The sequence below is a fragment of the Podarcis raffonei genome, chromosome 14 (genome assembly GCF_027172205.1).
Source record: "Podarcis raffonei isolate rPodRaf1 chromosome 14, rPodRaf1.pri, whole genome shotgun sequence".
NCBI lineage: Eukaryota > Metazoa > Chordata > Lepidosauria > Squamata > Lacertidae > Podarcis > Podarcis raffonei.
In genome coordinates, this window is record NC_070615.1 from 43,542,469 (window position 1) to 43,566,671 (window position 24,203).

The 24,203-nt window shown below is 39.2% G+C and overlaps 1 protein-coding gene across 4 annotated transcripts in view; it reads right to left on the bottom strand.

Moving 5' to 3' along the window:
- USP22 (ubiquitin specific peptidase 22) overlaps nucleotides 1-24,203 on the bottom strand; it is a 104,543-nt gene that overhangs the window by 58,437 nt on the left and 21,903 nt on the right. For 2 of the 4 annotated variants that reach the window (XM_053365510.1, XM_053365508.1), the window contains exons 2-5: nucleotides 18,305-18,437; nucleotides 5,673-5,786; nucleotides 5,133-5,177; nucleotides 618-719 (exon numbers count right to left, since the gene is read on the bottom strand). In XM_053365510.1, the coding sequence (XP_053221485.1) occupies nucleotides 618-719; nucleotides 5,133-5,177; nucleotides 5,673-5,786; nucleotides 18,305-18,437 (394 nt within the window). Of the gene's footprint in view, nucleotides 1-617; nucleotides 720-5,132; nucleotides 5,178-5,672; nucleotides 5,787-16,381; nucleotides 16,455-18,304; nucleotides 18,438-24,203 lie in introns of those variants that run through there. The other 2 variants (XM_053365511.1, XM_053365509.1) reach the window with 2 other exon arrangements.

Consider the following 24,203-nt stretch of genomic DNA (forward strand, 5'->3'; position numbering starts at 1 on the left):
TTTCCTGGAAACTTCTAGTCATACCTGCCTTTCAAATTAGCCCTTCTTTAGGTCTAAAGTGAACATACAAATGATTAAAGGATAGAAATATGAAATAACCAAATTATATAATCAGTGAAGAAATGCAAAAATCTGAAGAATTCCTTTTGAAGTCTGTCACAAGCTGAAGCAGAAAAAAGAGCCACATGTTACACTTTGCTAATGGTCTACAGTCGTAAAGTTAAGCAAACGCTCTGATTTGGCTGTGTGATTTGTACCCGCACAACTCACTTGTAATGGAAACTGCAGGAGTTGAAACAGGATAAGCAAAACTCCAGACGCTTTTTAGATTTTCTCCTATTGAGTCATTACATTTTCACACATTTGCTCCTTACGATTAGTAAATAGAACTCAAGTCTCCTGCTTTGAAGACTTTCAATGAAGATTCATTGTCTTAAGTATTTTAAGTGACAGGGGAGAGGACTGAAGTCAAAGTGCAGTCAAACTAATGGGGCAGGTCAGAAAACAATAGAAAATAGATATGCATTTAAACCTTGAAAAGGAAAAATGTTATTCTGAAACATGGATACTGACCACAGTACCGTAGAATGGCATGGAAACAGAAGACTCTTGCTTACCTATGGTGCAGTTTGTAGTTATTTTTCTCCGCTTGGGGTTGTGTCGAAGCAGCTCTAACTCTCGTTTGGTTGGCTCCCACGTTGAATACTTCTCTCCAATACCTGAGTAATGAAGAGAAATAGATATGTACTTCAGAGGGTTGCTTGAAAAAGAGCTACAAGGGTACATTGCAACGTAAACTGTACCATCCATTAAGCTGGATTCCCCATACATATTACCCCAACAGTAGGCTTGCTTTTCTCTATAGTTCAGAAAGGCAGCAATTGACCTTCACACTATGTTCCCATAAACATGTACTAAAAGCACACAAAGGCAGCTACTTGTATAGAATTCCTACCCGTTTCCAAGTAACAGTTCTCTCTCTACTCTCCACCCACAACAATGGGTGAAAAAACCTTCAATTAAAATCACAACAACAGATTGCCCTTCATGTGGGAATTTGTTTTGAGCACCCACCATTCTCTTTGGGTTCACAGAGGTCATTCTGCCAGCACAACTACTCATTGAAGCTAAATACAAATGGGTTAAAAACAGCCCCACTATGTCCAGCTCTGTTCAATAAAAAATGGCAAATACAGCAAAAAAGCAACCCAACTTCTTAGACAAGCTACACACCTATGTTTAAGAGACATAACATAGAATCAGATATGTAAGAAGGGATACCAAATAGTGTATTTCCAAAGAAGAAAGAAAGAAAGAAAGAAAGAAAGAAAGAAAGAAAGAAAGAAAACACATTTTGGGATGTATATATCAAGGAACACCTTTTATTTCCTTGAAACTGTCACTGCAGACTGGATCTCCACAAATATATGTCAGGACCCAAAGAACCATAAATTAAGTTATATGACCTGAAGGCAGCTTTAGACTCATCCTTCTCAAAGAATAGTCCCCTATGGATGGTAAAGCAGCTTTGAAACAGAGACGTTTCAAAGGCCATTCTGGTGATCAGTATTCAAAGAGAAATCTGGCTAGCATGAACCCCTTGGGTGAGTCTAAGCAGCTCTTTGGGTTCCAGGCTTCAGTTAATCTACATGCTCCTGAATAATATTTAGATGCACTGATTTTAATGTATTAGGGAAGTTATCATCTCTCAACAAGAACAAAAAATAAATACCATCCATCCTTATCTCAAAGAGCTATAGCTGAAAATTTGTCATTCCAACAAAGCAATAATGCTTGTGAGGAAGAAAAGCTGCAGTTTGAAGAGATCGTTCTTTAGAAAGGATGCTAGCAAAATGGACTAGATGCAGGAACCACGTGCACAAGATTTTTAGTTTGAGATACTAAGGGACCAATAATGATCTAAGAAGGAACCCAACGGAGAAACGTGCAAGACTGGCTACTGTTAATCATAAAAGCATTTGGGTACTATTATGAAATGAACTATTGTAAAAAGGAGGTTTAAAGCCAACTAAAGTTCACCTTGTTCTGTGTGGAATACATATTGCTCATAGTGGTAGTACAGAAAGCAATCAAGTAAATGCATTGTGCAAGACCAGGGTAAAACGGGTGGTAAGCATGTATAGCAGGCTTCCTCAAACTCGGCCCTCCAAATGTTTTTGGCCTACAACTCCCATGATCCCTAGCTAGCAGGACCAGTGGTCAGGGATGATGGGAATTGTAGTCTCAAAACATCTGGAGGGCCAAGTTTGAGGAAGCCTGATGTATCATGTGCTGTGAAGTGTAATAGTTATTTGATATTCCATTTTTAAAAAATGTTTTTTTAAATATTTTTATTCCAATATTTTTTCATGGTTGTTTTTTTAATTTAACTTGTGCACCACATTGGGTGCCATTTTTATGGCAGAGAATATGGCCAAAAAGAACTCCACATAAGTGATCTTCCAATAAATGGAATGTTTCTCATGTGAAATTCAACAAAGCATACATCCCATCAACATCTTTTTCTCCTAACAATTGAAGAGAATAAGAAAAATAAATATGACCCACAAAACTAATTCCCATTAAATATTGGGCTAAGCAGCTACAGTGTTTCAGTACATTATACTGTCTGCATTTGCAATGATGAATGAGGTACCATTACAAATATGTACCTACAACACAACTACTTAGCCAGATGCTTCTTGCTTATCTTCACTACAGCATTTAAAATTGTCCATCAGCACATATATTACAGAAACTCATCTGCTCCCACAACCCAATGCTGCTTTAACTAATTGAAAACATTATAAATCTAATATTAAGTTATGCTACAGTTAGCATGAAGGAGTTAACCTGGTACAGCCTGTTAAAGAGGCTTCAGAACAAAAATTATAAACAAATATTCAGTATGTAAGGAAAGCATGTATTAGGGCAAATCAAACAGAAATAGGCATACACGTTTGTGTGGATTAGTGCCCAATTACTTAACAGAAACAATTGGCCAGCTCAGGAAGAGAAAAATAACCACACAGTTATATACATGGACAAATATTTAGAGCAAAACAGTTTGGGTTTCTAGGTTCTCTTTAGAAAATGAGTTTTGTTCAGTTTTAGAGTGCAAGCCAACTGTAATGGCGCCTTAGGTGGTCTCCTATTTCTCTTGGGAAACACTTAAAACCAAGCAAGGTACCACTCAAATAAGCAAGAATGCTGATGCCAATATTTTAGGAGATATACAACTGCTTTTTCAGCACATGGTCTGTTGTGACATAAAATTAGGCGCATTAATATAACGACAACAGTAGTGACTAACCTAAAACTAGAATCACAGAAACTGACAGACTGAAAATGATCAAAGAATACTGTAAGCCCAGTACTCTCCAATTGCCAGTGGCTGCTTCAGACAGAGACTTTTAGTAGTGTTAACCACTGAAGCATTCAGGGATTGGTTCTACAAATTTACAGAATTTAAAAGGAATATAGAGATAACTGTGTGTTGCTAAGGTTTTACTTCTAAATGATAAAAACACCACACTTTGAATATAAAACTGTCATTTTGCAACGTAAAATCAGTTGGAAGGGACCTTGAAGGACATCCAATCCGAACCCCTGCTCAGTGCAGGGTCTGCAATGCAGGATGAGACTCTAGAATCCATGGCAAATGCCCATCCACCGAGTGACAGCCATCATCCTCAAGGCAGCCTGTTGCACTGTTGAACAGCTCTTACTGCTTAATTGTAACAAAGCATTCACAGAGCTCTCTGTGAGCATTCCAAACAGTTCCAATGTATTAGGAAAGCCAGTTCAGCATAGTTGATAAAGGGCAAGACTTGGATTGGAGAGACCTAGGTTCAAATCCCACCTAAGCAATGATGCCCACTGGGTCATCTTATGGGTTAGTTAGGCAAATAGTCTTAATGGGCTATAAAAAGCTTCCTCTATAATTTATCATTACAACCTTAAATTAGATGAGTATTATCCTTATACTGAAGGTAGGTGTTGAAGATGAGAGGCAGCAGCTTAATGGAAGCCCTAGTCTTATGCTGAGATGATTAGATCACACTCTTTACCACTACACTAACATTCTACATTCTCATGTGCTTCAATTCTAATTCTTAAAATACTATTACTATCTTGCAGCCAGTAATATAGAAATACAGTATTTACTTGAATGAAAAGCACACTTTTATGGCCAAATTACGTCGCAAAATTTAGGGTGGGCATTAGATTTGATGGCACTAAACAAATACTTTTTGGGCTTCAAGGTTCTGAAAACTGAGGTACGCATTAGATTCGATGGGGCATTAGATTTGCGTAAATATGGTACACTGGCCTGCTGTTCCCATACTAGGATAACAAACAATATACCTCAACATTTTCTCTTTCCTTTGCAGTATGTTTTTAAACACACCCAACCCTGGGGACTCATGAAGGATATCAGCTGAACTCTAAGTAATATTTACAACTATAAGTATGCCACACAACCATTAATGAGACCTGGCTGCATGTTTTGTGTTGGGCTATCAATGCCAGACTACAAGTGACCAATTTATATTTTTTGTCCAGTGCAGCTGTTTTGCTCTTTCAATTTAATTGCTTCTTGGGCCAAAGACAAGTGCATATTAACACATTTAACAGGTTATTTGATTACCATACACAGAACACAAGGTTAAAAAATACCTTCACAAATATTTATTGTTGGGTATTCTTCAGCACTGTTAGTTACCTTAAAATGAGTTTTGCATGAAACATTGTATGCTATGATTTTCTTGTTCTCAAATCCACCACTCTTCCCCACCCCTTTCTCTGCCTGAACTACTTCAAATTATTAGTAGTCATAATATTGGAGATTGACACAGAGGTTCTTTAAAAAATGATTCAATTTGGCCAGAACAATGTTTAGTTTTGCTTTCCTCTCAAAAAATGAAAGGCATATTTTGGAGTAGGTCAACCATAGAAAGTTCATGCAAAAGTTTACCACCCTTTACCTCCTGATACACATTCTCAATAACAAGAAAGCAATCTATAAATGAAAAAGCGGCATTGTAAACCATGATTCTTGTCTTAAAATGGCAGATAATCAGCAAAGGGACGCTTGTTAGTGAAATGCGTCGCCAGGTCACACTTCTTACCTGTCATTGTACACTGGTAGTGAGAAACCATTGTTGGGGTGAAGGCTAAAAAAGAAAAAATTAGGGAAAGCAAACTGAATAACAAAACAAATGTGTGTACATATACTTGTGTGTAAATAGTTACAGATATACATACTATATGTGTAAACAGAGTGTGTGCTTATAAAGCTGGCACATTCTATGAGATAATCACGCAGGGATAGAGGTGACACTTTGTAGGAAGGGAACAGATTTCTTTTCTGCTATGATTAAAAGTAGATTTATTCTATCTTATCCTTAACTTTGCACAATCACAAGAGAAGGGGTTACTTCATTGAAAGTAAATTTTAAAAGTGTAGGTTGGCTGAAATTTTATGAGGTGTGCATGTTAAGCAGTCTAGCCTCTGAAGATAAATAATCTCTACATTTGTTGCTCCTACAACTTGCATTGGTACCCCATTTCCCTATTATTGATTTCTACCTTTTGATGGGTGGGAGGGCCAGGTATAACTAAGAATGAAAGCGAGCATTCTTTCAGCAGATACTTAAATAAAATCAAACCTTGTAGCTTCCAAGCCTTCCGTTGTTCTTCTTTGGCAATTTGTTCCATATCTTTGTCGTATATGTAATCTTGACACATAAAGCAGTATATACCCCCATACAAAAGGTCTATGGCTGCAGAAACATAAGGTGGTTGGGAAGGGGGTTGGAGAGAGAAACACACAAAAATTTAAAATTTAAAAATGTAGGCATTGGCTTCCATAATAGCATCTACACACATATCCCATGACCTCCAAAGGGGGAAGGAAGAACAAAAATACCAAATGTTACTATGTCACATGACACTTTTAACGCCAACAACCTTTTCTACAAACAAGTACTCTCAGACAAATTAAGGAATGAACATTTAAAATATATTTCTCAGATTCTCCTGGTAGTTAAAGTTATTCATTGCCATGGACTTTCAGATTTGAACTCAACATGGACAACATGATAAAAATTCCTTCTTTTCAAATATAAATACAGGCAAATCTCTAATAAGGACTAAGATACAGAAAACAAACAGCTTGCAAATAAAAAAGGCAGTCCACTAGTGTTATATAAAAAAATATGAAATATGTTCAGTTATAGAAAGCTGCATCAAAGCTAGGCTAGTGACAGAATTACTGTACTTCTCCTGCCTGAGAGATTGAAGTGGGCAAAAATCTATATCCCAAAGCATATTTTTTCTAAGATGAACATCAGCACATTCCTCTCAACATTTTAAGGGTTCTCAATTTGGTAAATAAATCACAAATCACATCTATCTCTATTGACTGATGTGTAAAAAACACAGATTCATTATTTTCCAGAGTTGCCATGGTGCAAAAACATGGATCCAAGCCACTTATCCATTAAATCTTATGTCACTTGCGTCAACAGATGTATTCCGCAATTTGCTGGTGGTTTTGCTGTTATCCTATGTAAAATTTAAGAGAATCCATGAGCACCCATGCCTTGGACCAATGTTTTTATGGTGGTGACAAGCGCTACATCTGTGCTTTTTACTGTACAGTCCATCACTGTTCGGGGTGGTGGTTTGGGGTGGGAAACTCATGTAAAATCAAGCAAATGCAAGAAGATCCATTTTAATTCTACTGGATACAACTTTCATCCAGACACTATGGAAAAGCAAATAATTTGTTCAAACGTGTGCTCTCTTTCTCTCTTAGTCTGGGGAGGGGTGTAGCAACCAGAGCAGTTGTTGCCCACAGTATTCTGTTCCAAATGTTCTAAATATTCTAAATGTGCCCACATGTCCACAGATGTCAACAAAATATTTACAGCTAACAATGTAGGTGTACATTTCTGGAACAATGCAGAATGAATAGTCCACCACCTAGAAAATGCTTCCCAAACTTTTTTGGCTACTACTCCCCTTGGTTCCAATAAACTCATCCCCAGTGCTTTCTACCCCACCCTATAAAAAGCTTTATTCAAAATAGTGGTTTGCATGACCTACTAAGGAAGATTAACAACACAATTAAATTCAAAACAGTAACAACTGCACATTTGTTCAAAGTCTAATTTAAAATCTTTAATTTAATTAAATCAACAAAATTAATGAACTTGATCCAGCGAGACCAGCTTCTCAAAGTCTGGTAGTCATTTACACCTCCAGCACCCCCTGCCACACCATCTTAGCGACCCCAGTTAGAGTAACCGGACATGAGAAGGGGGTGATTAATGCATATCAGTTCAGCAGACTTAGTCTGTGACTCATCAATCTGTTGGTGTTCCTTGCTTGGTGTTACGTCTTGAATTGCTGAGTTTATTTAGAGCAAGGGAGATTTTTTTTGTACTTGTATGTATCTGTATCTGCAAAAGCCTAAAAACTATGTCCAGAACTGTTTTACTGATCTTCTGCAACAGAAAACTATTTGGACCTTAAGCTCCTTCCTTGTGGTGAATGGTACTGGGAGCAACTTCCTCTGTGAATCGTATCAGATTCTCAACAATATTTTGCTATCCCAATCTTCAAACAGCTCTTGAAGTCATACACTTCTTTAGTGTTCTTATATGAACTTCAAAACCTACAGGGCATTCTTACACAAAACAGATTCAATCTAATTAATCAGCTGGTTTTTAATCTGCTAATACTTACTTCTTGCTGAAAATGGAGGTTCCAAAGTTGCCCTCTAAAGATGCACTGAACTCCAAAAACAGAGCCAAATCAGTCTCTTCCCAATAAAGACAACTCAAGCTATTTACATTTTCTACAGATATTATATACAAAAATCCATTAAGAAATTTCAGTTCTGACTGATGTAAGACACATTTAAAAAAATCTTGCATCAGTTCCACATCCTAATTTGGCTTAGATTGGTGCCACACTGACCCATAAAAGATGAGAACCAGGATTTCAAACCTCCCATGGGTTCAGGTGGCTGCCAGTGTGTTCTGTCTCATTTTACAGATAAATGCCCTATTTCTCAGCTGAAAATTAAGTTGACATGGCTAAAAACAGATGCAGTGGTACCTCGGTCTACAACAGCCCTGTTAACGAACTATTCTGTATACAAACTCTGCAAAACTGGAAGTAAGTGTTCCAGTTAGTGAACTTTACCTCGGTCTATAAACAGAAGCTGAACGGTGGAAGGGCACCGGCGGTGGGAGGCCTCATTAGGGAAAGCACGCCTCGCTTCAAGAACAGCTTTGGCTTAAGAATAGACTTCCGGAACGGATTAAGTTTGTAAACCAAGGTACCACTATATCTAATTCACACATGCCAGAGGTACAGTAAGCCTCCTCCATCAGAAGAAACCAGGTTGACTTAAATGCAATGCCTGCATGTGACAAGAGCTAAATGAACCTCAAGATACAAGTCCAAGCTCCTTTTTTCTCATCTTGTTTTGAAATAGAATGTGAACCACAAATATCCAATTTCAAATCTTCAGGTATAGCAGCCCTGAATTCTGAAGGACTTAATGTATGCAAAGATTCAGAGCAGTATCTGAAAATATCTTAAATTAGATTTCCCAAAGCACGTTTTGAGAGAAGCTGTTCTTCCAACAAAGCCAATACACTGTGTTTCAATGGTGGCCAGGTACCTTTCATAAACTTTATCTTTAAAATAGACCATTGAAAGAAGTACCACTACAGGCATTCCAAGTGTGCACTGCTGTTGCTTCTAAACATTAGAAATCATTATAAGTCTAACCAAAGTAAGTTAGGGATATTATGTATCTTAATCTTCAAAAATTACTATAGTAACTAACCTACAAAAGATGGTTCCTATTTCTACCATTCTTGCTTATTATCAGTGTAGATTTAAAAAATAAAATGCCAGTTTTAACTGTTGCATAGAATATGGTTCTTGCTTATATAACAGTTACATACAAATTAACTGTTGCCATAGCAATAGGGTGGGTGGATGTTAGGAGCCTCATAAAGTGATATCTGAATGTTATATTTTAAAATAGTCAGATATTTTCAAGTGAATTATCATAGCCCTTTATATATATTATATACTACAACTTTATATTAAATCAAGGAAACCTCTGCAATTAGTTTAAATTTAAAAACAGAAGTCAATTATTACAAAGTCCTCCAGTATGTTATATGCAGTATATTGAGATTTGAAGGGAAAATTGATATTTATGGCTCTCATTTTATTATAATCCTGCCTCATGAAGAATTTTCAAAACAAGTTGGAACAAAACAAGATGGAAAGGTGGAACAAAGGCTGTTTTTTCGCTTGCAATTACTTTAACTTCTTCCATTAAGACCTATTTAGTACTCAGTATCTCTGAATTGACACCAATTTTGCAAGATGATTTTACCCAAGTACGTTTAAGGATTATGGGGCCAAAGCCTTCATCAAGCCTTAGAAACCTTTTTCATTAGCAGTACATGTGACAAGACAGCTTTGCTAACAGATTCTTTGAAAGCAATCTAACTTTGAGGCTCATGATACACATTGCCAAGTCAATCACTAACAAACTGCACCTGTACATTCCCTCTCATCTGCTCTCACACATCGCTGTACCTGCAGCTATTATTCCAGCCATTTATTGGCTGAGACTAGCAACATGAATTTCCTCATGCCTCAGCTCCTCTCTCAGAAATAACAGCCAATATTTTGGTTGGCTGCCCCACTTCTATAACAATGTGCACTGTAATGTCCAACTTTTTTTTTCACATAAAGGGTAAAAGGTAAAGGGACCCCTGACCATTAGGTCCAGTCGTGGCTGACTCTGGGGTTGCGGTGCTCATCTCGCTTTACTGGCCGAGGGAGCCAACGTACAGCTTCCGGGTCATGTGGCCTGCATGACTAAGCCACTTCTGGCAAACCAGAGCAGCACACGGAAATGCCGTTTACCTTCCTGCCGGAGCGGTACCTATTTATCTACTTGCACTGTGTGCTTTCGAACTGCTAGGTTGGCAGGAGCAGGGACCGAGCAACGGGAGCTCACCTCACCCCATCGTGGGGATTCGAACCGCCGACCTTCTGATCAGCAAGTCCTAGGCTCTGTGGTTTAACCCACAGCGTCACCCGTGTCCCCAAATAAGGGGTAGGGGTCCAGATTTTCAAAATGACTATAGTGCCTCCTGCAAGACAGATTTTTGCAAGGCTTAGGTGTGCACATTCTCTAGACAATGTAATATAAGCTCCTGTGGTAGGATATATAGAGCCAAGGACACAGCAGAAAAGATCCTGCACATTATGGGTGTGAACTCCAAACAAGGACATACTGGTTCTTTTCTACTTTATGTTCTTCTGTATATTCTGTTCTACCCTCTTACAAAGAGGGCAAGAATTTGAACTTCATCCTTCCCCCTAGGAACTGACTTTTGTTTCTCCCTTATTGTAAGTACTCCATTGTAGGATGGCCCCCACAATTTTCTATATATGGGGTGTTTTTACTAAAAAAAGTTTTACCAACTTTGGCTCCATCCCTCCAGCAAAAATCCTGGCTGTGCCCTTGCTAGGATGTTTCATAGTTGGCAGGGATTTGAACCTGGATTTGCCACATCTAGTCACTGAACCACACTGGCTTTCCAACAGAGCAAAGTGCTACTGTGCTACTGTGGTAGGACATCTAACCATTTGGTGTCAAACACAGTCACAGATGATGGTGGATCTGAAATAGGAATGAAGTTTCCTCGGGATTCAGGATTCGGTTGTTGAAAACTGCCTAAACTGTCTTGCATTCTGGCAGAAGAGTTCATCTATCTATCTATCTATCTATCTATCTATCTATCTATCTACTGTATACTGCCCTTCACAACATAAAAATACAAAATGAAAACACAAAATGCATAATAAAACAAAAACAAAATGAACCATTAACTCCCCTCTCTCTCACACACATTTCATAAGCCCTAGAATTTGCCACATGCCGGTTGAAGAGTAACATTTTTGTCTGGTGCCTAAAGATATGTAATGAAGGTGCCATGCAGGCCTCCTCGGGGAGAGCATTTCAATGCGCGTAAGGCCTGTTCCCACACTGCCACCCTCCAGACCTTACGTGGGGAAGGCGCCCAAGGAAGGGCCTCAGATGACCACAGGGTCTAGGTTGGTTCATATTTGTGTCCATTTTCCTTTTCGCACAAAAAATCCAAAAGGGGTTCCCAATTCAATGTCAGCAATAGTTTTTCTCTAATTAAAAGTATCAACTTTGCCTCCAACAATTTCAGAAACCATGCCTCCATATTAAATGGTAAATGCTTCCCTCTTGGCACATATAAGAGTCTCTCCACTGTGATCAAATGTTGAGATAATATTCCATAATTCTTTTGTATCCATTTGTTCACACCCAGTTCTGTCTCTTCAATTCCCATTTCCTGTTATATCTGCCATGCTTTCCCCATGTTATCTATTAATGACTGTTCCATTTGTGGTCCCTTCCATTCTTTTTCTGAATTCCCCCCCTCCCCGAGATTTAATAGCTTTATCCTCTGGGATTACTCTAAATTGTACGTAGAACTCTTTCTCTCTCTCAATTCCATCAATGTCAGATTATCCAGATCTTTCTCCATCCATAACTTCATAGTTACGCATAGTGGGTTCTTCAATTTCATCAGTTGTCCCTTCTAGTTTTGCCATAGTTTCAGCTCTCAGTCCTGCCAGTTCCTTGTCATCTAAAGCCTCTATGTCATATCTGATTCCATTTTCCGTTTCATTCATCTCTGGTTTAATTTCATTCCTCACTTCATTGACTGTTCTTTTAGTCTTGTCAATTTTTTATCTATTCCCCCCCCCAAGCCTATATTGTTTCATTGAGAGACATTGTTTGCTCTGTCATCATCTGCTTAAGAACATCCACAGTAAGCAAGGACCCTGAAGATCTCCTATTTTCTACTTCTTCCCCCCCCCCTTCTGCCTTTTTTTCTTATTTTTTTCTTATTCTGAATGGGGAGGCTATTTTCCTGCTTCACTGAAGTTATTAGGGCTTCTGTCCCTTAACGGCTTCCATCACTTCAGCAGCATCACAAGGTTAATTCCATTTCCATGGATATAGTGTCAGTTGGCAAACTAACTTTCAATTTCTTAAACACACTTTCTTCAAATAAAAAATGAAAATGAAAAATAATCCACTTAAAGCTTCACAGAGATTCCCCTTGTCCATTTAAAACTTTCTCATTTCACACCATAAATCCAGCTTTTTGTCACTTTTACTCAATGCTATAAGCAGTAGCTTTCTTTCCTTCTCCTCCTTTTATTATGGAAAGTTAACTCACCAGGTGGCGATTCTCACTAACAGAAGCAGAAACTCTTTTAGGCTGTAGGTTATGCTGTTCCAAAGATGATTAAGAAAGCGAGGCATTTGCAGTCGCAGTGCCCATATTAGGGCTGCAGGGTGGTTTGGGTAAGATGGTGGCTTCCAAGCACTGGACCCACAGGACAGGAAAACAACCCTCCAACAGTCTCTCTAAAGTGTGAAGAGCAAATTTTCAAGCAAACAAGAGGGGCAATCCCTTCATTTCAACTTCTTTGTGGAAGTGAAAGCTGACAGCAAAACTTGTATCTGGCTATCATCAAACACCATGCTGCTATCTCCATTGGTAAGGAACAAAAAAAAAAAAACACCTTCCATTTGCCTTGGTCCCTCCCCCAGAAAAATGTACCTAACCATTTATAATCACCCCAGCAGTCGCTCCACCAAGAATGAATCAGAAACAGCAGCAACAATTCATCAGTCTGAACAGAAAGATTTAAAGCCATCCTGTGAAAGATGGCAAGTGAGTAAATCCTACCAGGCATGCAGAGGCAAAGAGGTACATAAGAAACGTATCTGTGACCGGTCTTCTGGGATCAGACAGGTAGCTACCAAGGGACCTGGAGAAAGGCATTCCTTTGTGATCAAGAGTCCACAGGTTAACAAATGGATGCCTAAAGTCCTTCAAATTACTTGAAGTCAATGCACTTCTTTGGGAGGAGGGTCACCTACATCAGAACCAACTCTTTCCAAGTGAGCAATACAAACCTGATTAAAAGGTATTTGAAAAAGAAGAGGTCTGCAGTGTCAATCTCCACAGAATGAAACTGGAGGTGTTTAAAGATCACAATACTGCCTTGTCCATAATACTGATTGCTGCAGACTTTCAGTTCCTCTGGAAAATGTAACTTAGTACCCTCCCCCCCCGAAAGTTGAACTAATTTACGATTTCTGCTTCTCTCAGCCATCTATGGTTCCAGATGCACCCAGAAACTCATTATTTGCTTATTTACAAATGTGTATGTTAACTACACTGGAATATCCACTTTCACCCTCCCATACAATAGAATTGATCTAACTATGGCTCAGAAATTAAGCACAGATGCACAAATCACTGTATTTACAAAAACAACATGCATCTTGGCAGCAGCTCTTATATAGGTCTTGTGGCACTTTGCAGTCTATGTAAAGGAAGAGAAAGAAAACATGAACCTCCTGCAGAATTTCATCTCAGTTGGTTATTTTTAATGACTAATTCACCTTGACTACATTCAAAGTAAAATACCCTGTTATTAGTTTTTGTTGTCTCTTATCTCATTTAGCCATTACGGGCAGTTCATAGGACAATTACTATGGAGCTGAAACTAACAGGAGCCAGTTCTATTGTTTCTAACTCTTGAGTCGAAAGCTATTCTAGGTCAGACTGTTTCTCAACCTAGCCCAGCAGTTCTCCAGGGTCTTGGAGAAGCGCCTCTCACACCACTAGCTATTCTGGAGATAGCAGGGACTGAATTAGAGACATTTTTCATGCAAAGCATGAGGATTCCATACTCCCATTTTAATCCTAATTTATGATATTTTCTGCATAGCAAATCCGGTACACAGTAAACCCGGCTCAAGGAGCACTCCAGTTGTCCACCATCACTGAAGAAGTAGCAGGTGGCTGGAGTGGAGACCATCTTTTCAGTCCTATCAAACATGCATTCCTTCTCAGAAAACAAAAATTTTGCCTCTATCTGCTATGCCTTTGAAAATCCAAGGAATTAATATTGCAGTGTGGTCCAGCAGGCCAAGGGCTACAAAATGAGACTCACAAAGAAGAGGACTGCCACAGGCTAGGGTCTCACTGTAGAATACAGAAGCCTATAATTACCTTGTCCGCAACTTGCATTCTTTTTTCAATCAAGAGTCGTATTTTCAACTGATCAAGGGCTTGGGGGTGGACTAGCTCCACCCACCAACTCACCTCCTACAAAGCATATGCACCAGCAAACGGCTCCAAGTTCTTTCTGCCCAGGAGGAACAGTAACAGATGCTTTGGCACAGTTCTTCCTATATGCACCTCCGTACTGACTTATACACACAGGACAAATTTAGGTTGCTTTTAAAGGCCATAGAAATCAAGGTGTTAGAGAGTTCTAACTATATCTCAGTTTTGGAGAAAAGTAGGGAGATGCATAATACTGAATGAGAAGGGAACCTTGCCCTCAAGCTCAGGGGTTACACGCTGTGGGTGGATTTCACCCCTAGTACATGCAAATACATCATTCTGCAGCATATATGTAGCTGCTTCTGCTAAAGCTTCACAATTTGTTATCTGGAGCTTGAGGTTCTGCTCGTCTCCATGGAGACTGATGTAAGCTCAGCAAAGTCACTAAGTGCTACAAAAATAATTTCAGTTCATTTTGAGATGTGTATGCATGTAACATGTTTTTTTTTGGGGGGGGTGATCAAATGGCATTCCAACGGTGCTGTTTCAGGCACTGCTGTAAAGAATATTTTCATCTGACATTTCAGGGCTAGCACACATTAAAAGAGAGTTTCCCCACTCGTAACCTTGGCCAGAAGGAATTTTTAGAGTAAGTTTTAAGACTTATATGCACTCTAAATTTAAGCATAGATGATTTATCTATATTACTACCATATACAGTAGATCCCAGGCAATTAATTGTAGACCACACACAAGCTAACGGCCAGTTCCCATTGGATAGCTTCCTTTACCTCCAATAATCCTCTCAACCAAAAATGTTACAGGTATGTCACTCTTATTCCACTTGGTTGCAGATCTAAGCATCCCCACACTTTGCTGCTGTATGTTGGCACCACCAATTTGTCAAGCAACTAAATAATAATCATTACATTTTAAAAAAGTATTTCTTTAAAAAAAACCTGTGTGGCAAGGACCATCTTAAGAGACACCCACCCCTCACTCTCACACAAGAAGGAACGCCTTTTCCAAGATGTATGCCTGCTGTGATATACAATATCTTTTTAAAAAGTATGCTTCCTTTCTCCAAAACTTATGTTAATGATATGTAAATTTATGCTAATTTAAAATGAACTTATTCAAGTAAGATTTCTCTGATCATGCAATAGCCTCATTTTTCTCATACTGAAACCCACGTTACCCTCAGAGTATAGGTCAAGGTGGTGAGCCACTGGCCAATGGGCCTGCAAGATCCCATTTAAGGTAACAGCAGCGCTATAAAAAATAATAATCATGAAGCAACACTGGGAACCCCTTCCCCAAGCATTCCCAAAACAGGTAGGTGCACTCTAGTCTGCCTGCTCCTAATTCCTGCAACTGAAAAAACTCCTTAGCTGGTGAAAAGAAACACACACATAACTTTTAAGAATTCTGGCCCTCCTATTATGGTTTCATTGTGACAGCTCACATGCTATTTTCCAAGCCACTACAAGTTGACTGCATTTGATATATATGCAGCTCTCGTATACTGGATCCGATCGTGCTCTTTCTAGACCAGTATGTAGAACATAAGAAGCTGCCTTATACCAAATCAGACCCTTAAGTCCATCTAGTTCAGTACTGGCTGGTAGCAGCTCTTCAGGGTTTCTGACAGGGCCTCTCCCAATCCTCCCTGGAGATGCCAGGAACTGAACCAAGGACCTTCTGCATGCAAAGCAAATCCTCTACTGCTGAGCTATGGTCCTTTCCCAATATTTTCCTGTATTCTCTAACTGGCAGTAGCTCTTAGGGGTCTCAAGACAGAGGACTGCAACCAAGCAATTGGTCCCAGCTAATTTGGATACTGTAATTTGTCCTTGAGAATATCTCAGCTGGTGCCTGGATCACTAGGAGTTCCTTCAGTATCAAAAGTTTGAAAACTAATGTACTTTAGAAAGGATACGTCATGCATGCAACCATGCACAAAATGTGGGCAAAATGTCTGACTTTATGCATTGATAATTAAGTGAACAGGTAATTCAAGCTTTGTGGTTTCAGTTAAGCCTTTTCAAGATGTATAGTAAGAGTAAGAAGTACTATATGTAATAATTATTTAAATAATAGGGCATTTGCATAGACATTGATAAGATAATATGACATACTGTTTGCTGACTCCTACCAGGCTGAGCATCTGACAAGTCTGGGAAGGTGAGGCAGTAGATGGAAAGTTTTTAACTAACGAAGTAAATACATGACAATCAAAATTCGTTTTTAAAAACACTCAAAAACACCTTCAAGGAGGTTGTCTATCCAAGTCACAAATACAGAGCTCATACATTAATGCAGGCCTAACTGGAAGTCCTGCTAGGTGAACATGTTTACTTCTTTATAAATAAAAGGGATTTAAGCATTTTAAAAATGAAGGTTTTCCAGGATAAACCACCAAAGACCTTTTGATTTTAGGCAGGAAATTATAAAATTTAAAAGATATCAAGATCCAATGGAATTAAGTGTCTAACATTTTCTGTTAAAATCAAGAGATCAGCTTTGTAACTGTAACACTCGGTTACACCAACATCTTTCATGATTACAAATGAGCTTTGCATCATAATAAAATGGAAAACATAAATACCACTCTCCTTTCCACTAACTAGAAAGCAGTTAGCTATTTTCTCTCTCTCTCTATATATATATGTATGTATGTATGTATGTATGTGTGTGTTTGACTTATTTATTTTTAGCTACCTAGTCTCAATTAATCAAGGCCATAATTGTAGGGTAACTTCAGACTGTAAATTACCAGAAAAAATGAGTGGGTTGTTGTTGTTGTTGTTGTTGTTAAGCATTCCCTAAGCAACACCCTCTGGAAATGACCATCCAAGTAGGATTGGAACCACTGAAAAGTGGTGCCACCCACCCCTAGTTCGGACAGTCACTCCAGCAGAATACCGTGGTCAAGGGTATCGAAAGCCGCTGAGAGGTCAAGAAGAATTAACAGGGACACATTTCCCTTGTCTCTCTCTAGGCAGGGGTCATCATACAGAGTGACCAAAGAAATTTCTGTGCCAAAACTGGGCCTAAACCCCAGCTGAAACAGATCCAGAAAATCTGTTTCTTCCAAAAGCGCCTGGATCTGGTCTGCAACCACTCGCTCCAGAACTTTGCTCAAGAAAGGGAGATTAGCAACTGGTTGGTAGTTAGTTAGGTTTTCCAAATCCAGGGAAGGTTTCTTAATAAGTGATTTTACCGTTGCCTCTTTTAAACAGGCAGGGACCACCCCCTCTTGAAAAGAGGCGTTGATTACCTCCCTGGTCCAGCCAGCTGTTCCGTCCGTGCTGGTTTTTATTAGCCAAGAGTGGCAAGGATCTACAGCACAAGTGGTCGCCCTGACTGATCCAAGCACCTTGTCCACATCCTCGAGCCTTATCAACTGAAACTCATCCAACACAACAGGACTAGACTGTGCTCTGGGCACCCCATGAGATTCACCTGCTGTAACAGCACAGTCAAGTTCTTGGTGGGATGCAAGCGATTTTATCCTCAAAATGCTTTGCAAACAAGTCACAGCGAGATACAGTTGGTTCTACCACCTCCTTTGGGCCAGCCTGTAAAAGGCTCCATACAACCCAGAAAAGCTCTGCCGGACGACATAATGAGGATGCAATGGAGGCAGCAAAGTATGCCTTCTTTGCGGCCTTCACTGCCACTAGGTAGGCTCGATAATGAGCACTTACCAGAGTTCAGTTGCATTCATTCAGATCTTTCTTCCACTTGCATTCAATCTGTCTCCCAGCCCTAAGCTCTGGAGTATACCAGGGGGCCAAACGGGCTCCATGAAGTGGGAGTGGGTGCTCAGGGGCGATTGTGTCAATAGCCCAAGCCATTCGGGTGTTCCAGAGGTTGGCTAGGGCTTCGACAGAGGTGCCAGTCATATCAGCCAGAAAAACCTCTATATGAAATATCCTCTATAACCAGAAGAGTCAAGTTGTCTGGGTTCTGATCTAAATGTAGTGTTTTCCACATTGTAAAAATCATGCATTAGTAAACAAGCAATGCTATTGCAGGAGTCTAAAAAGATTGCTTACCTAAGTTGTGTCGCTTTGCCTTTGCGTGCTCGTGGATGTGTTTCTTTGTAAAACAGCCAAAGAAAACACAGTACAGGCAAGAATGAAGTCTGTTCAGATGGGCACCACACATATGACAGATGCACGACTTTGCCTGAAATACAAAGATGATATTCATTACAAATAGCAAATACTTTATTGTGTAAGTTCATCCACTCTCTGATTAGGTTTGTAAGTACTAACATATGTGTGACATTTATTTCGACTTTCCAGTATTAAAATGAGCCAGACTGATAGCTAGAACTGAATTCTCCATCCAAAAGGGATATGCAGACAGCTATTATGCATGTTTTTCCGCTAATGAAACACTTTTATAAACCCATACCTCTGTTGGTCCATCCCTATTTAATATGGCACAGATACAATCCAAAACGGTACCTATCAGAACAGCTAGAGATTATTAGAAAGTGGTGCAACATCCTGTTAACCTTCTGCTAGCCAATCAGATGTCTTTAGTCAATTAAGATTTGCAAACTGCTAAAATGGATAGCTAAGCAGATAAAACTCATCAGATGAATAACTTGCTTATTTGTTTATTTATGCAGCTAAAGTTGCTGGAGAAATACTCTCTGATGCACTGAACTCTTATTATAAAGATGTGAGAAAAGACAGGAAAGACTTTTTTTGATAATATAAGGAGAGAGTTCCCACCACTGTGCAGTACCACAACACATTTTAGACTAGCAAAATGTCTCTTATATGTATGATGGGGACAAAGGATGTCTTCACGTGTACAACAAACATATATTACACACATAGTTTGCCAGCAAAGGCCTGGCCACCTGCTGCCAGGGATGTTGATTTGTTTTAACCCCCACTGCAACTCCATCCCCAAGTATCCTTTTTATTTTAGTCCATTCATGGATGATGACCATTCATTCCTACTGAGAAAAGAAAGGGGTACATACAGAAAAATCACTGCAGTGGAGGTTAGACATGCTTTCTGTTTGTTTTGATCCCAGCACTCAATTCAGGATTAGTCTCCTCAGCTGTGTCACAGTCTGTTTACTTTGCCCCAGAGAAGTGTGAGAGTTCCAATCTGCATCTCTTTCCCCCGAGTTTTACTTTCCGGATACGTTAAAATATTGGGAACTGAGTTTTGTTTTGTTTGTACTTATTATTCTATGTCTACCAAAAACCCTTTTGTCCCCATTCCATTTGCCAAGATTTGTACAGAAGTCAGAAGGTACCAATTTAAATTGCATGCTGGTCTAGACACACAGACTTTAGGAAATGGTTAGGTATTAAATTCAGGTGGGAGGTTAACCATTTAAGCACTCCATTAAAAAACCAAAACCATTTAACCATTGCAGCCAACCAAGTTCTGTTCAATGCAGACTCATTTAAACTAATGGACCTAAGTTAGTAATGTCTGTTAATTCCAATGAATCTACCCAGAGAAGAACTTAGCTGGATAAAACACTTTAAGTCCAACTTTGACTTAAGCATCGCATCCAAGCTGAGAGGTGAAAACAGATCCACTTACAACAGCTCCCAGGGTGGGAGGCCGGGAGAAGAAAGGGAAGTGCCCAGGTGAGCTGAGAGAGTTCACCCCTTTCTGTGTGACACAAGGGTTAAGATCTACCTTTGAGAGAGCACTCCCCCCCTTTCTTTTTCATTTAGATTAATTTGTTTTTCATTGTATTGCATTATGAAAAAGCGTCAATATTTTTTAAATGGAAAACCGATCCTCTTACAAACCCAAAACCACCCATCTATTTTATGGATTATTTTTAAACATAGATACAATTCCAACACTTATTTACATAAAAGTTGCAAATTTCATAATGCATCAATACAGAGCTGTAATTCTTGGGTACAAAGGGCTAAAATAAGAGCCATCTCTCTGATGAAAGGCACTATGTCAACAACTTTTGACAATTTGGTTTCTAATTTGATTGTACAGAACACAATGAGGTAACAGAAAAGAACCTACTTTGTTACAGGCACTCAAGAATGACTAGCAGAAAGTGACATCATTTTGTTCCTGGCAGTCTTCAAAAGTAAAAAAAAAAAAAAAAAAAAACCATGTGAGAAGTAAGGACAGGAAAAGGAACTCCCAAGGAGGGTGGGCTAAGTAGGTATAGGCAGGAAGAAGTTGGGCTTATTCTAAAGAAATGTTACTAACCTGACATTTCTCAATGAACAATAGACCATTTCCATATTGAGAATGCCCAAGAATTAGAATGCCCACTCACATTAGAATGTTTGGGAACATTCTATGACATCACAGCAGACTAGTCAATGGCAAGTAAGAAGCCAACGTATTAGTAGAGAGGCAATAGCCATTCTGACCTCACATATATAAAAAAGCAAATTCTCAAACTTGCAGGCAAGTACTAAACAAATGTTTTTATTCAAATTTCTATACTGCCCTTCATCCGAGGATCACAGGGTGGTTTGCAAAATAAAAACACAAAAATATATACCATTGTAACAAACAAAAACAATACTCCCCCCCCCCATTTTAAAAGGCCATAGCTAGTTTAATTAGGCAAATGTTAGTTATGAGCCAATATGCACCAATGTGTCAGAAAGCAGCTTGAACGCTGGGTTAGACAAACTGTCAGCTGCCTTGGATAACTATTTAACTGCCAAAATTATTCCTGGGAAAAGAGAGGGAAGGAATAACACCCAGCGAAGCAAGAACTCCTGTTCAAATGAATGCTAGCCCCGCCGCCTAAATGCCAATACATGTGTTGACTTTGTCCCTGACTGGTGTGAGGCCAGCATCCTTTCAAGAAGACCTAACACAGATGCAGAGATTGCATCCTGATGGAGGTAGTTCTTCGGTCAACCACTGACTACAGCTAAGAGGCAAGTAGGCAGCATGTTCTCAGAAGCCCTTTCGTGTGTGTTTTGTTACCAAACACCCGAAAGAGCGCTAACAAATCTGTTCCTATTCTAATCAAAGAAAAAGCTCTTCTGATATAAAATACTGCAAGACTTACAATGATTTATTACTAGACAGACACTGACCTCAACTGTATTCTGTAATCCTAAACACGTTTAAGCTAGGAGTCCTACTGATAATAGTTTCTGGGTAAACAGGCTTAACAACAAAGTGCAGTTCTAATGATGCAATTCTTTTTCAAATCACGACTTTTTCAAAAGCTCAAGGAAGTTTGGGAAAAGATAGAACATGGCAACATCAAGGTGGCTTATGAATCATTAGCCGGGAGTGTTAAAAATATAGACGGCTGCTATTTATGACATTCAGCATTGCAACTCACAAAACTAAAGTTTAAAGAAATTATGCAAGCCTGTAACATAGCACTTGGGACTGAGATCTTAATTTTTCCAGCTGTTGACAAATAGCAATGTTGTTTACTGGTTTAACCATCTAGAGTAGGGGTGGGGGACCTTTTCCAAAGAGAGGGCTACATTCCCTCATGGGCAACTTTCCAAGGTCCACATGCCAGGGATGGGCAGGCTCAGATGCAAAAGTGGGTGGGTGAGATACGTAAGTGGGCATAGCAACAAATGTGATTCTTACCTTTCTACAACAGAGATCATTTCAGACTTGTGGAAGTGAGAGGTTTCTATACACACCAACCCACATCTCTTCACCCTCCATCCAGGCAAGGAAGCAGCAGCATCTCAGCCTGGCAAAAGCAGTGGAGGAAAGTGCAGAGCAGAAGGAGGTAGTGTAGCCTTGGAAGAGGGTGTAGCCTGGGGAAGTTTCAGGAGCTGAACAGAAGTTAGGAGGGCTGCATCTGGCCACTGGGCCTGAAGTTCCCCCCCACCATGATCTAAGAGACAAATAACATTGTCCAGGAAATTTAAATACAGTGGTACCTCTGGATGCAAACAGGATCCGTTCCGGAGCCCCGTTCGCATCCTGAAGCGAACACAATCCGTGTCTGCACATGCCACGATTCGCCGCTTCTGCGCATGATGTCATTTTGAGCAGAACGTAATTAGAAAATGCTCAACCTGAAGCATATTTAACCCGAGGTATGACTGTATGCCAACTAGATGTCCTGGTACAATATTGCAGCCAGTGCTTATCAGACCTCGCTTTAAGTGTCATGTGAATTTCCTTGGTTAACCAAAGCTCCTGCAAGGAGTGGGAAATTGAGTAGACCCGGGGGCGTCTCAGGGTGGTTCACAGAATAAAATCAAGATATAAAACCACAAAATACCTAATAAAAATAAAAACAGCAACTCAATAACCCCCCCCCAAAAAAAAACATTTTAAAGAGGCATGGGTTGTAAATCAGATCAACCAAAGGTCTGGTTAAAAAGGAACGTTTTTGCCTGGCACCTAAAGGTGTGTAATGAAGGTGCCAGGTGAACTTCCCTGGGGAGAGCATTCCACAGACAGGGAGTCACTGCAGAGAAGGTTCATTCTTGTGTTGCCCCCATCCGAACCTCTTGAGGAGGGGGCACATGGAGGAGGGCCTCAGAAGATGATCTCAGGAAAAGGAATAAACTTTCACCAAATAACCAAGTTCTTCTGGCCCATGTTATGAAGTGGTACAACTGAACTGTAATCTAACCCACAACAAAATGATATGCAAAGCAATCCTATGCATATCTTTTTGGAAATAAGCCCACTGACTGAATGGGACTTACTCATAAGTGTACTTAGGATAGCAGCCTGAAAATTTGAATGATTATGATTTATTTCATTTATGAATACTTCCTATGAAGTATCTCAAAGCAAATTCACAATAATTAAAAATAAATTTTAAAAATTCCAACAGTACTTAACATACCTTACTAAACTTAAAGCTACTTTCCAAATACAATGTATTAATTGAAAGGAGGATGGGAAAGTAAATGGTTAGTAGATAAAACACCTAATAAGAAAGTCATGAGGGCTTCTGATAGCCCTGTCATTATGCTTATTTTTTTCTGCTGGGAATTGGGTTGTACAGTATGTGATGCTACTACAGTATATAATCTCCACAAGTAGGACTCTTACATAAATATAAACACAAGAATATCAGGAAAATAATGGGGGGAAATAACAGAAAAGCAATACTGGCCAATACACTTTGCCATACTAAGGTCTACCCAGATTCTCCAATTCTGTGATTGTATAGAAAAATTTACAGAATCCGAATGAAGAATTCACCAGCCTTCCTGAGAATACCACCTAATGGGAGGGCAAGGAACCAAGTTTGTTTTTCACAGCTTTATATCATGAAAAGCTCTCCAGCAATATGGCTTTACTTTGATTGCTAATTTATACTAGAATTTGGTGTAGAAATTTTTCTTATTTTTTTTTTAAGAGTACAGAATACAGGGAGTACCACTAATGTGAATTAAAGGGTTAGAAAATGCTGGGCTCTTAAATAAAAAATATTCACATAAAACCTAAGGGTATTATCCTACAGTGAACAGCTGGATATAAGATTCCAGTGTATCCTACTAGAAGAACTCAACACTTTCCTTGACAGGAATGAAGCTGACAAAGTCTTTGCTGCATGGAGAAGATAGTGAAAGTAGACTGATGGACCTATGAGCTTACCTGAAGGTTTTCTACATTTGCCACGATTAGAAGCTCTCTTTCCCATTTCATGTTGAATATAAGTTCTACAGCAATAAGCTATACTAAAAAAAAAAGGTACCAAAATACAGAAGGCATATGAAGAAAATACATTTCATGTCTAGGTTCTCAATACTAAATGTAACCAACCTTCTAGCACAAAGGCACAGAATGGGGTAAAATAAAGAGAAACGGAAACTTATGTTTACCAAAGCTTTCTTGGACTCTACATTTAATTTTTAATTCTGTTTTGTACTTTGCTTAGTTTTGTTCATTATAATATACTTTTGTTTTAGTTTAGGAAATTACTGCCCATTATTGTTGTATGCTTACGGTTTTTAAATATTTCATTATAATTTTTCA